General features: G+C 35.8%; 1 protein-coding gene across 1 annotated transcript in view; it reads left to right on the top strand.

Moving 5' to 3' along the window:
• GPR158 (G protein-coupled receptor 158) overlaps positions 1-15,896 on the top strand; it is a 320,727-nt gene that overhangs the window by 289,167 nt on the left and 15,664 nt on the right. The window contains exon 7 of the mRNA XM_069458883.1: positions 4,528-4,766. Coding sequence (XP_069314984.1) covers positions 4,528-4,766 — 239 coding nt within the window. The remainder of the gene's footprint in view (positions 1-4,527; positions 4,767-15,896) is intronic.

Consider the following 15,896-nt stretch of genomic DNA (forward strand, 5'->3'; position numbering starts at 1 on the left):
GAGAATAAAGGAAATATCCTATTCACCATTGTAAGTGTAAACCTAAAATACCTAGGAATAATCTTAAAAGGTGATATGTGTGACCAAGATGAAAGCACTACAAAATTTTTAAAGAGATTTAGAAGAAAATATAAATAGATGGAGAAACACTGCACTACTACTGAATGAGAAGATTTGACATGGAAGACTCAACTTGCAAGAATACATGGTATGAGGCAGGGACCCTCTACATCCTGAGCTCCTGGCCTCATGAAAATAAGTCCTGAGTAATTACTGTTGAATGGATAAGCCAAATGGGGGAACTTAACAAAATGACTCTAATGTTCATCTTCAGGAATAAAGAAGCACCAAGAACATTTGCAGAAAACTAAGAACAGGAAGAGAAGATTATACATATTCAATGTATTGTCAAAAAATGATATTCAAAGTCTAAAATCATAGATCAAGAGGACAAGGTAAAGAATCCAACAGACCTTTCTTCCAGAAGATCTAACTATATGGTAAAGAAAGTGGCCCAAAATAATGGGGTGAGTGATAGCAATGGCCAATTCAACAAATAAAGATTGGGAAAATAACTATATATCTGAAAAAAATTACCTTGAAGCCTCATCTCAATCTACAAGAATTTCAATAAATCATAAAACTAAATGCAAAAAATATGAGTAAAGTGATAAACTATAGATTAATATTAACTTATTTTAGGTTGGAGAATGGAGGAAATCATAAGAGAAAAATATCAATTGGATTACATAAATATTTTAAACTCCTGCCTGGCAAAAAATCATAAATTAAAAGGCAAATCACAACTGGGAAATGGTTATAATATATTTTATAGACTGGTGCTAGCCTTTTGCCTTGCTAAGGAGCTAGGATTGGGTGGCCAGCCACTGAAGAGTTGTAAACAGAGGCACATGAGCAGATATACCATATGGAAAGATCGTGTCTCTTCAGCATAGAATGTGGATTGCAGGTGGGCAAGACCAGTAAGGAAACTAGTTAGGAAGCTACTTGCCTAGCTACTTGCCTAGAAAAATGCATCTTATTCCATTTTGCAAAAACCAGTATTCTGAAATGCTTCAAGTGCAGAGTTGTGTTATTATGTTTCCTATTATCGGAAAGCCAGTAAAATCAATAATGGGAGACTCATGAGGGCTTTTGCTTTGGTTTTTCTCTCTGGAAATGAGATATGAGATTTAGGACAATCTTGAATTCTCAGCCTATACAGTAAATGCCCAAAGGGTCCTCTGGAAAACATGAACGTTTCTGATAATTTAGAAATAGAATTTCTTGATTAAAAAAGTACCAAATTGGAGCCGTATAGATTTCCTCTGCAAAAGACAAACCTCATCTGATTAAGAAGTATTTTAAAGGAGACAGTTATTTAACAAATCCACTGTTAGCTTTCTTTGAGATTTAGAGTTTCGATGAGGACTGTGAAAAATTTTAAGTATCAGAAAATAAATTATTTCCCACATCTTGGCCATGGAAAGAAAATATAGATCATAACCATTTTTCTCTGAAGCATCATTTCTCAACCTGATGAAAACTCCTCACAGTAACCTGAAAACTCCCTAGGAGTTCTGGGTATTGAGAACCAAAATCCCCCTCCTGCCAAGCAATTCCACCCACTGTTCCCAAGGACAACCTACATTTCCCTGTTTTGCACTTTGTTATGTGATTCCCTTCAACTAGAATATCTCCTAATGTCTTAATCACTTTATTTCATTTCTACCTGTTGATATCCTTCAAGGCCTATATCAAATGCCACCTATTCTATTAGGTTTAGTAGAGTAACAAGCTACATACAATACATAATATATGCTATTTCACAGGGTAGCTATGTGCAAACTTTTTTCTTCAAGTTAAGCCTAGAGATGTGTGCAAACTTATTTCTAGTTAGATTGCAAGCTGCTTCTAGAAGGCAAGAATCCTGTACCTTCCATGTTGCCCAGCATGATGCCTGACATATGGTTGTCATTGTATAAATGGTTGTTCATTACAATTATATTTCAAATATCCAAATTAAGAGTGAAGCTAGAATTTCAAACAGTTTTCTCTTTTTCTGTCATAGCCAAAGTATAGACGACCAGAAAAAATGGGTCAGGTTCTCTCTTGAGAGCCTAGTCATTCAAAATTTAGAATTCATCCAGGTACAACTAGAAACAATTATGTGTACACAGCGACTGCAAGTTTCTCCAACATAAAATAAGATGGGAACTTATAAAAATATTAATTTTCCAAGAAATTTCTCTCATGTCTAAGGTAGAATTCTTGAATGTTTTTCCTGCTGATTACAATGGAAGCCTTTTAATCCAATATAGTTGGGATTAGTAACTGGTGCATTCGTTGATAAAGTTTTTTAAAGCAGAAGGGCATTTAAAAAGTGTATATATACTATAATTTAAAACACACAAATAATCATTCACCAGTCTTTTTTAAATAAGGCCTGTTTTGACTATGGGTTTGATATATAGAGTTTATTCTCTTTCTAGCATAAATCACCAAAATTCATTATCTGCTGCCTTGTGTTGGAATAGGTAACATTGTGTTCATGATGTTGGTTCTTTAAATCGGAGCAAAAATCTAAAGAATTCTTTTGAAATACTCTGAGTATAGAATCTTTCTAGCTTTTTATGTTTATTGACCAGTCCTACATATCAAAATTTCTATACTTTCTTTTAAGTTAACATTTTATTTTAATTTCTTATTTTAGAGTCTTTCCAAAGCATTCAAGATGGATTTTATAGAAATGTCTCCTTTTGTTTCTCAATCATGTATAATTATTTTATTTAATATTTAACTAAATTGATCATGTAATAACAACTGGCATAATTTGGAAACAAACACAACTAATTCATAACAAGTAACGATTAAACTGGCTGGAGCAAAAGTGCTTGAGGTGTACTAAAGAGTAGTAGCAAGTTACCTGCCAGTGTTAACATTCACCATGACATGGGCATCCTCATATAATTAAGGATAAAACTATCCTTATATAAGGAATGGAGATTAACTGTGAATCTGGGGAACAGGTTAAATGAAGAGTAGTTAGGAGATCTTCTATTATACCCTTATTTGATACTACTATCCTTCTGACATTGTTCCACAGAGAAACTGAAGGCACATATTTTATTCACAATTAAATAACTTCACTCTCTGGGTTAGCTGGAGGACAATAGGTTTCAAGATATTGAGGGGAGCATAAAAAGGAATCAGTTGCAAAATAATTTTCTTTACTGGATGTGTTGTGTTAATTCAAGTAGAGCTGACAAAGGTCTACGTACAAATGAAAAAATACAGCGCAATACATGTAGGGTATTTCAGGCATATTTGCTTCATTTCAGGATTTTTGGTGATTTTCGTTAAAAATTCATATGGCTTAAAAATTGTTGAAAGAATGAATTGAAGGAGGGAATAGAGAGTTGGGAAAATGCATTTATTTTTGTCTTATGGAAATTGACTATGGATATTCTCATAATATCATAAACCACTCATGGTGGTTTATATCAAATCATAATTTTGTGACAAAATATCAGAATGGGTACAGGGTGTTAAAATCAACTGAAAATACTCTAGTGATGAAATTGAAGATTGGGTGGATGGAGGATCCCTATAGAAAAGTTGGATTTGTCTTCACGCAATATTGAGAGATGGAACGATTCTTGGATATCATCTAATTCAGTAGTTCTCAACCATGGCTATTCATCTGAAATATACAGAAAAAACTCTAATTTTTTAAAAATCACATTTCTTACAGGCCATCCCAATTTTCTTCCTTAATGCAATGATCTTATTCAGTTAGCCTGGTGTTTAAATTTTCCTCTCATTGTTTTATGATTATTTCATTATTATTTTTGGTAATATGATAAAATGACTGTGAAGGAAGATAATATGAAATGATTTCCAGAAAATACCTTTAATAACATTCTACTATAAAAAACAACTGGTCCAAGAAAGTTTTTGACTCAGTATAATATTGTAAAATCCAACTACTTATTTTCAGGACTTTTTTTTTTAATCCCACAGAAATCTTATTTGAACAATGTTTGATTACTGATTTTTCTAAAGTCCTGAGAATTTGCCTTAAAATATTAAGACATGCTCAAAAAAATTCCATTATATATGAACTTATTGACTTAATGGCCTCTTATACTGTATATCAGTTTTGCTATTAGAAGATAAACTAAAATGAAATTAAATAAAAATATGAGCAATATTGTTTCTGTTTTTTCTCATGTTGAAACTCTGCATAAGCTGGGCACAGTGATGTGTGCCTGTAGTCCTGGCCACTCAGGAGGCTGAGTCAGGAGGATCATATGATCCCAGGTGTTCAAGACTGCAATAAGCTATGATCACACCACTGCACTCCAGCCTGGGTGACAGAGCAAGACCTTATCTCTAAAACAAAACAAAATTCTGCATAAATGGATTTTGGTGGATTTAAATTACACCTAGAAAAATAAGTTATTTTAGAATTTTACTTTTTGAGTGTTAGGTTTGCCCTGACATTTTGAACTTTTGCTTTTCTAGGGTTCTGAAGGTGTTTCTTTCACGAACGGCCCAACGAATTCCATATATGACTGGTGGACGGGTCATGAGGATGCTGGCAGTAATACTCTTGGTGGTGTTTTGGTTTCTCATTGGCTGGACTTCGTCTGTATGTCAGAATTTGGAGAGGCAGATTTCACTTATTGGCCAGGGGCAAACATCCGATCACCTCATCTTCAATATGTGCCTCATTGACCGCTGGGATTACATGACAGCAGTTGGTATGTGGTTACTGGTTTTGTGTGATTGTCTTATCATTTTCTCAGTAGCATCATAATTGACTTCTTTAGTAGCCTTACAAGACTCTTTCACGAAGCCTAAAGGAATTTCACCTAATATAGTTTTAGTAAAACAATATGAAAATGATGGTAATGACATGTGCGATACAATGTTTTTCTGGAAGTTCCATTCTTTTTCAAAGGTATGTAGCTTTTGCAAATAAACCAGAAAGGAGACAAGCAGTGAACAGAGACAACTTCTGTGTGCACAGAGCTTTTCTGCTTTGCATCTTATCAGTTGGTCCCCATTTGATTAACTATAGCTATTTTCTTGATTTATTTCTTTAGTTGGGAGAAAAAAGGAAGCATGCTGTTATTGTTGTATAGTTTTGGCCCCATGATATATCTGACTTGGTATGTAGGGCATTTTTTGTAAAGAGATTATCTCTACAAAATTTCTGATTTATCTATCTTTCCTCTGCTTATTTCTAAAGATAATTTATCAGTAATTCTCCGGAGGTCCAGTATTACAGAAAGACTAAGCCATGCTGCTTGCAGGTAGTAAGAGTTAGTGTGGCTGAGAAACTGGAGAACTTAGAACCACGTCTTGACTTGGGCCCAAAATACAGCCCAGTGTTTTGAAAAAAGAAGGAAAATCCATAGGAATTTTTCTATTGTCAGTATCAGGCTGTGTTAAGCTAAGTCTCTAAAGATACAATAAAATAATGAAAATAAACCTTTGTTATTTTGTTGTTGTTCACCTCGGTAAACTGCAGGACAAATCTTAATTTTATTTCGCAGGTATAAAAAATTAAAACATGGGCCGGGCGCGGTGGCTCATGCCTGTAATCCTAGCACTCTGGGAGGCCAAGGCGGGTGGATCGCTCGAGGTCACGAGTTCGAGACCAGCCTGAGCAAGAGCAAGACCCCATCTCTACTAAAAATAGAAAGCAATTATCTGGCCAACTAAAATAAATATATAGAAAAAATTAGCTGGGCATGGTGGCGCATGCCTGTAGTCCCAGCTACTCAGGAAGCTGAGGCAGTAGGATCACTTGAGCCCAGGAGTTTGAGGTTGCTGTGAGCTAGGCTGACGCCACGGCACTCACTCTAGCCTGGGCAACAGAGTGAGACTTTGTCTCAAAAAAAAAATTAAAACATGAATTTGATTCTCATTTTCTGTCTTCCCCACATTTGGCAATTGTTGGTTGAATATTCACATCTAATCTTTTGCTGGAAGCTAATAAAATGTATATTTAGTTTATAGTTCATATGGAGGAATATGTTTCTGGGCAAGATATTTTAGGAATCTTATAGGCCTGATATCTGTAATAATGACGTAATGTGGGTACCTAATGGGAATGGTTATAATGATAATATATAAAGGTTATTATATTTCGGGCAATATAACTATCAGAAGACAAATCTTCTGATAGAACTAAGGAAGAAATTCTGATCTTGAATTTAGTCTAAATATGAAAATTAAACAAATAATATAGATATAAAATTTCTACTCAATAGAAACCTCTTGATATTATTTTAAACTCTTCAATGCAAGTTAACCAAATAGGAAAATCATTTCTTGTATTACTATGAAGAAAAGTCCACTAGATTTTTCTGTTATACAAAAAAAAATACTCAAAATATAATTATGACACAAAGAAACAGATAGCATGCCCTATTCACCTAGCATTTTTTGCATTTTTTTACACACTGGTTTTGAGATGCTTTCAAGACCGTTTTAAAATTTATTTTGTAATCTAAAGAAGATCACATTGTTATTTCTATGTAGAAATACATAGGAATATACAATTGATAGTAACCTTCAATTTATTTTATATAAACTTTACATACAAGTAACAATTACATACAATCAAAATCCACTGAGTATCTGTAATTCCTTGAGTACTTTATACGTTATGTACTTTGTGGAAGATATGTAATGTATAAAGGCCTTACTCTTTTCATCAAGTGTCTTACATGGGTTTATATAGATAAATGAGGATTGTTAAAAATTATTAAAAAGCAAAATTTAGGTGGTAAAGACTCTTGGTGCAGCAGTAGTTCAGTAAGGGAAGACAACAGTTTGGACCAGAACCCAGGAAACTTTATAAAGGAGAAATTCTTTAGCTGTGGGTTATGAGATTATTGTAAAGCATTGTAGAGAACATTTGATAAGAATAGTGGTGGATGGAGGTGGGTGGGAATTGCATGAAATGTGAAGGAAATGCCTAACTAAAAAGGAGAATTATGTTGGAATACACTGTGAGTAATGCTGGATGGTTGAGTTTATTGTGAGTTTATTGAATACATTGTAGATAATACCGGATGGTTGCGTTTTTTGAAAACATCTTAAAGGAATTTGGGGAACCAGAAAAGTGATTTGATGAATCAGTAGATTCAGTCTAGATTGCTTTCAGGATTCATTTTTTAAAAAGTGAAACGTATCAAATTCAGGGATTTGGGAGTTAGAATTATAGAAGGGAGAAAGACTTGGAGCGGTTCTCCAGGTGCGGTCCCAGAACCAGCAACAGCAGCATCACCTGGAACTTGTTAGAAATGCAAATTCTTGGTTCTCATTCCAGACTTCCTCAATCAGACACTCTGGGATAATGGGGCAATCTGCGTTTAATAAGCACTCCCGGTGATTCTGATGCTACTCTAAAGTATAGGACTGAGTCGGTGGAAGGAATCAGGTGAAATTGCTACAGTGTAATGGTGACTAATCTCAGCTGTGCTCTGGCCAGTCCGTAACACTCCTCCTGTTCCCCTTATCGACCACGACAACGTTCTTCACAATGATTATTTCAAGTCTTGTATCCTTTCCTCAGACCTCCCAACTATCCATATTTCTCTTTTCTCTTAGTAAATGACTTCTATTTGAAAAAATAAATAGCCATCAGATAGGCGTGTCTTCAAATTCTTGCCTACATATCTTAAACCTTTCTATATCCACACCAGTTTTAATCTTTTCTCCCTCATACTGTCTAAGCTAACACCTCAACCTGTGCCACACTCATCTAACGTTTGACCCCCTCATCTCCAATGACCGCTGTCACTTCATCTGAGTTTTTTTGTCATCTAAAACTCCTCTGCCTCCAAAATCACTCACTGAAGAATTCCATTATGACCACAACTTTCCTAGCTTGTTTAACTACTGCTTCTACAGTAGCTCTTTAGCATCGTAGACTATTTTCACTGTACTTTACTGCCACTAAATTCTCCTCTCCTCCAGAAAGCAAGCTTACCAGGAAGCAAATTATTCCACTTGCAAGGAGGAAACTATGAAAAAAATGGGCATCTTTTAATACATTAATTCTGGATAATACTGGGAAGTGGGACATAGAAAGAAAGAAGGGCCCAGAGCTCACTTCCTAACCCCAAGGTTGGTAGTGCAAGGGAGAATGAGCATTCATACCTTGATAGAGCTGCAGGGAATGCAATTCCTTAGGCAATAGCCAAGTCTCAGTTAAAGTAAGGAGATAGAGAGAAGATAGAAGAGATTGATTATGGTAGTAAGATGGTCATGGGTTTAGGAATGAGTTAGAAGTAGCAAAACTTGAGAGGCAGGAATTAAACTAATACCCATGAAGGTGTTAGGTGATAACATTAGGTTCTTTAGTAAATAAGCAGACTAGTGATGAGTGCAGGGACCAAGAGGTAAAAGCAAGTTAAATTTTGGGTGGTGTTTTTGTTGTCTCCCACTCACTGTTTTTGTCCTATAAACTACTACAACATGTTAGCTCTGATAATATACTTGTCCTGCAGTGACATAACACAGTCTTCTTAAAAAAAAAAAAAAAAAAGTCAGGATACAAGATTTAAAACAGGAGCAAATATTTGGAATTAGGGCTGTCTTGAAAAATCTGAGACATGTGGTTGCCATAATTTTTTTTCACACTACCCTACAGCAATTTTCATTTATTTCTCTTTTATAATGTAGCATCAAGATATTCTGTATTTAACATCTCTTAATTTAATGTTTTTGAATGTGTTAGCATAGGCCTCTTTTCAGTTCTCTTTATATAGTTTTATGGTTAACATGTTTACCATTGTATTTTTGATTCTCAGGCTGTTAATCAAGAATAAATTCATATATCTTCAGTCACCTGGAAAGTCTGTACTGAAAGCTAAGTTCTTCCCTGGTTCCTAAGTGGAACTGTTTCCATGTACGGGAGGGACTGTGGGTAGGAGATAGGTTTTGCCTTAAATATTTGTCAAGAAGTTGGGTATGCTTACATCAGTGTCAGGCATCCGTTTAGAAAAAAGAAAAAGTGATGGTTAATATATTGGTAAATTTGCATTCTGGATCAGCTTTACCTGTCAAAAACAATCTATTCTTTTAAATAAATACAAAATAAAAAATAATTTGAGAGAGTGAAATACTAGTTTTTCCACTGAAGTAGAGCTCTAGTAGTTAGATATATGAGTCATAAATTTAAAAGTCTGGGTCCGTTCTATTTTTGCTTATTGCACAGGGCTGTTCTAAAACTGCTCAGATAGATGATTTTTCTACCACAAGTGTTTCTTTGTTTCTTTGAAGAAATAGTTTGAAAACATGGAAGGGGGAAAAATGAATTTTAGAATCTGATTGTCATTTATGTCTTTTTATAATTTTCAGTAATCTTGTTTGCCTTGTATAAAGAATTGTGCAGTAAGTTTTAATGGAAAACAAATAAGGATATAGGCCGGGCGTGGTGGCTCACGCCTGTAATCCTAGCACTCTGGGAGGCCGAGGTGGGCGGATCGTTTGCGCTCAGGAGTTTGAGACCAGCCTGAGCAAGAGCGAGACCCCATCTCTACTAAAAATAGAAAGAAATTATATGGACAGCTAAAAATATATATAGAAAAAATTAGCCGGGCATGGTGGTGCATGCCTGTAGTCCCAGCTACTCGGGAGGCTGAGACAGGAGGATCCCTTGAGCTCAGGAGTTTGAGGTTGCTGTGAGCTAGGCTGACGCCATGGCACTCACTCTAGCCTGGGCAACAGAGCGAGACTCTGTCTCAAAAAAAAAAAAACAAATAAGGATATAAACACTGCAAGTATAGAAGACAGATGAACATCGGACAACGTGAGAAGTGCTTTTTGGGCCCAGTAGTCAGTTTTCTTTTTTTTTTTTTTTTTTTTTTTTTTTTTTTTTTTTTGAGACAGAGTCTCACTCTGTTGCCCAGGCTAGAGTGAGTGCCGTGGCGTCAGCCTAGCTCACAGCAACCTCAAACTCCTGAGCTCAAGCGATCCTCCTGTCTCAGCCTCCCGAGTAGCTGGGACTACAGGCATGCACCACCATGCCCGGCTAATTTTTTCTATATATACTTTTTAGCTGTCCATATAATTTCTTTCTATTTTTAATAGAGATGGGGTCTCGCTCTTGCTCAGGCTGGTCTCGAACTCCTGAGCTCAAACGATCCGCCCACCTCGGCCTCCCAGAGTGCTAGGATTACAGGCGTGAGCCACCGCACCCGGCCCCAGTAGTCAGTTTTCTAACAAATTATTTTATTTATCTGGTGGAAGGAGAATTTCAAAATTTGGATGCTCCAGAACATTTCTAGATCAGATTAGACTTTCTTTAAAGATTTAAACGGGCATACCTCCTTGAGAATTATCTAAATCTATAATAAAATAATATTATAGTACTTACATTGCTTGCCATTATATGACTCAGCACTTTGAAATTTTCTGAGTACATTTAAATATATTTTCTGTGGCTCGCTAAAGACAAAAGTATTCTTCCATCTGTTCATCCCTCTTTCCTGTCTCAACCTAGTATCTATATGCTCCTCAGCAACAGTGCCTATTATTGGTCACACTGTATACCTGACACCTAACAAAGTGTCTGTCACTTGTAGGCTCTTGATTAATATTTTCTGAAAAAACAAAGAATGAGCTCAACTCACCTCATCTTGTGATATTTCCTATGGTCAGAATTATAGTAGGAAACATGTTAAAACTAATACTGTAGAAGTTACACAATTGTCCCCAAGTTCATTTCAGTGGTAAATGTGTATGATCAAATTTTGGGAGGTATTTTTTGAGCAAATTATATAAACTAAATTGATAATTCCCAGCCATTTTATCAAACTCTACCTGTGACTTCTCCAACAGCCAACATAATAGATGGGTGCAAATTTGGCATGGTAAATTCAAAGTATGATTTTTAAAAATTACATAGTATAATTACAATTATTGAAATAGAATAAAATTGATTTGGTTTTGATGAAAATTAAAGGAGCCTGTTATAAATTAAGTTCTTTCTCCCTCCAGCCCCCATCTCCTCATGGTTGTGAAAAGTCCTCCAATACATGAGGTGTCATGTGGTCCTGGAAATTCTTTACAGCTTGGCATCACTTGTTATATATTTTACTCACCAAGTTGGAAGGAAAGACATAGAGAAAAAATAAGCAATATAAGGTATGATGGGCTTGTGTTCACATCCCATTTGGTAATTTTAAAATATTTGTGCTTTCAGTGAATTCCAACATTGAATACTGTACAAAAGTACTAGTTTCCATGGGTTTCACGTGAAAGATTGTCTACAGAAACTATAATCTTTACTTTTTTCTTCATCATTGATGCACTCTTCCTCTTTATTCTCCTCCTTCCTGGTATAACATTTTAAACACACAAAACAATGTGTTTAGTAATTTAATAAGTCATATGCCAATGTTTAGAAAGAACTGAGAAAAATATAGTAACTCTCTCACTGAGTTATATAGAGAAATTCTACAATAGCAATTGTTTTCAAGGATTTAAATACTTAATTACCCTACAAGATTAGGCTTTATTATGACAGGTGAAATATGATATAAGCACCATTCAATGCATATTACAGAAAGTAGATTAAACTTCCTCTTCATCTGACTTAGATTCATGTTCTTGAATTAGGTTCATTACATACATTTTCTTTTATTCTGATGTACTGTATGTCTTCATCCATGCTGCATTACTTATTACCATTTTAAATATATATTTTTAATTTTCAATCAAAGGATAAAACTCTGACCACATTGACAGTTTGTCTTAGCTTAGGCTATATTGCTAGAAACTACACATACATTTTGAAGCACTTGCTTGAGCACTTTCAGAATTAGTGGAGGTTATTTTCTTATTTATATACTGCTCTTCTGAAAAGTGCTTCCCTACTTTGAGAAGTAGTTATTTATATGATGCTAACGGGCAGAGAGAAAGAATAATTCATTTATACCTTAATTTTATATTTGTAGTGCCATTTTTCTCTTTTAGAAGTTAAAGTAGTTTTGTCCTGGGTTAGGGATTATTTTAGGACAGGGCTTGAGGGACATGGAGCAACAGTTACTAAGATATGTCTGGTGACCACAGTTTCTTCTGTGGAGTTTCAGCTCCCCTTGTGGAACCCTAGAATTTTAAAGTGGGGAAAAAATAAGAAGGAAAAAAAGCTCTCTTTTGTTGTTTGACCAGAGAAACTCCATAGATTAACTCAGTTGTCAGCACAATTTAGGTAGTTCTTTTCCTTGTATTAAAAAGAATATTTATTATCAAAAAAAAAAAAAAACCACATGATAGCTTAAATAACAAGCTGCTAATCCATCAGGACTGCACATTCCAATGTGTTCTTAGAGCCCCACCAATTCTGATTTCTGCAGTCATCTTAAAGAGACGAACCTGGTGCTATCATTTCCTCTGAGATTAGATACATACTAGAAAATGGAAAAGCAGAGAGACTGGCAAGTTTTCCCTGTTTAAGCTCACCAGGACCCATTCCCAGTAGTAGTCAAAACCCTGGGATACCTTAAAAAAGAACAGAGACCACTAGCCAAGAGAACAGGAGGTTTGTAATGACTGCATGAATCCCTCAGTCACAGTCAAACAGTGTCCTGAGCCAAACCTCACTCAGCAAAATTGTCTCAAAGATTTTTATAAGCTATAAATTTACAATAACTTCCAGGGAAGTTAAAATGTCTTCCTAAAAATGGCACCGGAAGTAGAAAATAAAGGTATAAAATAAATTTATCTTTTCTCTTTGCCCTTTAGCAAATAACTACATCTCAAAGAAGTAAAATAGTTTTCCACAAAGGTGGAATATAAATAATAAATGAACAGCTCCCACTGGAATCTTTATAAAACCATTCAAGTTGGTCCTTCAGACAGTACGTGTTTCTAGTGAGGTAGCCCAAGCAAAGGCAAATAAATTGTCAAAGCCATCAGGCTTTTATAGAAGATCAAAAATTAAAAATACATTTTTGTAATGGTAGCAAGTGATCCCAGATCCAGCTCCCTCCCCAGGCAATAATGCACATGCAGATGGCAGGCAGAGGGAAATGGAGGGACACAGCTTGCTGCTCTGACCCTGACCCAGTGCTCTGAGGGTTCTTATTCTGCCTTTGTGAGCAGATCATCGTTCATGATCTTTAACGTGTGTCCATAAGCTGTTAAGCATCTGAGTTTTGCTAAAGTTCTGTTACCCGTATCAAGCTTTAAGAACTCTGTGTATGCCAGAGAGAGAGAAAAGTATACTTTCTCTACCTTTTCTACGTAAGATGCAGTGGAAAATGAGGAAGGAAATTTGGTCCAAGTTCTAGAGATGTGTGAAAGGAAGCAGTGAGGTAAAGCCAGTCTGCAAATGTGAGACCATTCACAGCAATCTTGCCTGGGAGAGCTCCCTCGCGTGAGTGGGCAAGAGAAGAGAATAATCCAGTCACTATGTGACCTAGTATAGTTGGTATGATTAACCACGTTATTCATTCAACAGTATCTCTGATCCAAGCTTGAAATTTCCACATTCAGAATTGTGCCTCTGGCCTTTTAAAAGGAGTCACCAATTCTACAGTAAAACCTTCACAGATGTAGATAATACACAAAATGCATTTAACACAGCGTCTGGCACATTCAACAAATGTTAGCTCTGAAATCAGATTAACTGAGGAGACAAAAAGTGCTTCTGAGGAGAACTTCTTTAATTACCACAGGCTATTCAATTCTAATTAACAGGTTAGTTCCAAATACAAACAAGTGCTGCTCAGAAAAATATTTATTTTCATCAGTGGGATAAAAATCTTTCCAAAGGTTTTGTTGGTGCGTCTGTTAGTAATGGTACAGAAGAAAACCTCAGCCCACGGATGTATATGATTCAGGGAGCACCGGTCAGGCGCTAAGAGATGTGGTTCTGGGATCTGTCTGCTACTCTCAGGATGAGTGCAGCTGGCGTGGCGCATGGCTCCTGGCAGGTGTGTCCCCGAGCCCTCGTGGCTCCCTGCTTCCCGAGAGTGAAGAGGGGAGCAGACATCCTGGTTTCCACTGTCCCAGTGGTGAAATGCACTGCAGTGTCCACCTTCTTCTGCACGTTTCTCTGTCCCAGAGCTGAATACACTGACTTCAGGGCCAGCAGAGTAACAGCAGCTCACCAGCCACCCCTTCCAGGCCACATAGACACTCAAGAATGTACCCCTCACCACATGGTCTAACAAAGGCACTTCTAACTTTAAAATTCTATCAGAAGTAGCATTTTCATTGTTTTAATCACTGTAACTCTCATAATTGTCCTTATTTCAACCAAAGAAAAGGCAGCTAAGCCTCCAGAATATCAAAGCTTCTGTGTGCCAGCTGGAATTTGAGGCATCCGCAAGCATTACTGAAGATGTTTGATTTAATCCTTAATGGTAACCTCTGTGCTACCCACCTGATTACTAAAACAAAAATGAAATGAGTTATCCTGGGTAGAATTGTAAATAATTTTTTACTTTGACCATGAATTCTCTAAGTGTATAGGATTTAGAGAAAAATGGAAGAGGATTTTCAAAGAAGCACTTGGGAATGAAACTTAAATGTTTTATCACTTGTGTATTTATTTATGCCATATAAAAATAATTTTTAATGGGGCTGAGCTGGGTAAAATGTGATTAATACAGAATGCCTTTGCGACATGGCAAAGCAGGGTACCACAGCTTGAGCGCCATTTGTGCTTTGAAGTTGTTTTCCTCTCAGCTCTTGTGGGTGGTCTAAGATCACAGAGTTGGGGCATCTTCAGTGTCAGAGAACTGATATTAATTCTCATATTCTTGCTTGGCCCAGCCTTTTGAAAAAATAACTTGAAATTACTTTCATTATGGTATATTAATTTTTAAAAGGCTATGGTAGTTAACTTTTAAACTGTTATCCCTTATAGATTAAAAATAACATACTTCAGTTCTCTGAAAGCCCTATTTGGATCTTTAAATATAAATGCCATCCCCTTTTTAACTATACTCATGCCTCCCATCAAAATCACTTAACACTAGAAATTATTTTCTAAAGCAGGAGCACAACACATATTTCAACTCCCACGTAATAACACTGCAAAATTTGGTAACATCTGCATATTTTCTTTACTAATTGCAGTGTTAGTCTGAAGTTAATTATATGAAACTGATTTTTTTCCAAGCCCAACTTTTATATATCACATTTAGTTTAATTGGTACTTTGAATAATAAATTGTTTTTTAGCTAGAGCATATTGTTTGCTGTTGCTAATGAAATGATTTTAATGTTCAGCTTTGCTATTATGAGAAATCTTATTTTGTCTTATATTTTTAAGTATAATTCTCCATTGTGGCACACTAATTAACCTGATAACTACTTTTCTTTTTTTGAATCTTCAGGATAGCATTGTATAAAAGCACTGCAATAAATAAGAGGAAGATACTCTTTTTATAATGCAGCTACATGTGAATCCTTCAATTACAGCATATTTTTGTGCTAGTGTTGCTTAATAATATTTTCACATTCACCATTCTTTTGTGCCAAGCATAGTACCACGCACTTAGTAAATTCAGGTTGCTACTGTTAATAATAAACCCAATATGATCTTTACATCAGTTATAGGCCTGTTTAGAAAAACTTGAGACAACATAAAATTTAACAGAGTTTATCTGGGCAAAGACTGATTCATGAATCAGGAAGCACCAAAACCAAAAGAAGATTATGGGTTTCACTGTAGCAGCCTGAGCATTGAGCTTTTATAGGCTGAATATGGAAGCAAAGTTAAAAAAAGAAAAAGAAAGAAAGAAAGAAACTACTTGATTGGCTAGAAACTATATATCACCCAGTGAGAGGTCCCAAGTAATAGAACCAATCTGGCTATCTATGATTGGCTGAAGCTTCACTTGGAATTATCAGTTACAA

Source organism: Eulemur rufifrons, chromosome 25 (assembly GCF_041146395.1).
Source record: "Eulemur rufifrons isolate Redbay chromosome 25, OSU_ERuf_1, whole genome shotgun sequence".
In the NCBI taxonomy this organism is placed as follows: Eukaryota; Metazoa; Chordata; class Mammalia; order Primates; family Lemuridae; genus Eulemur; species Eulemur rufifrons.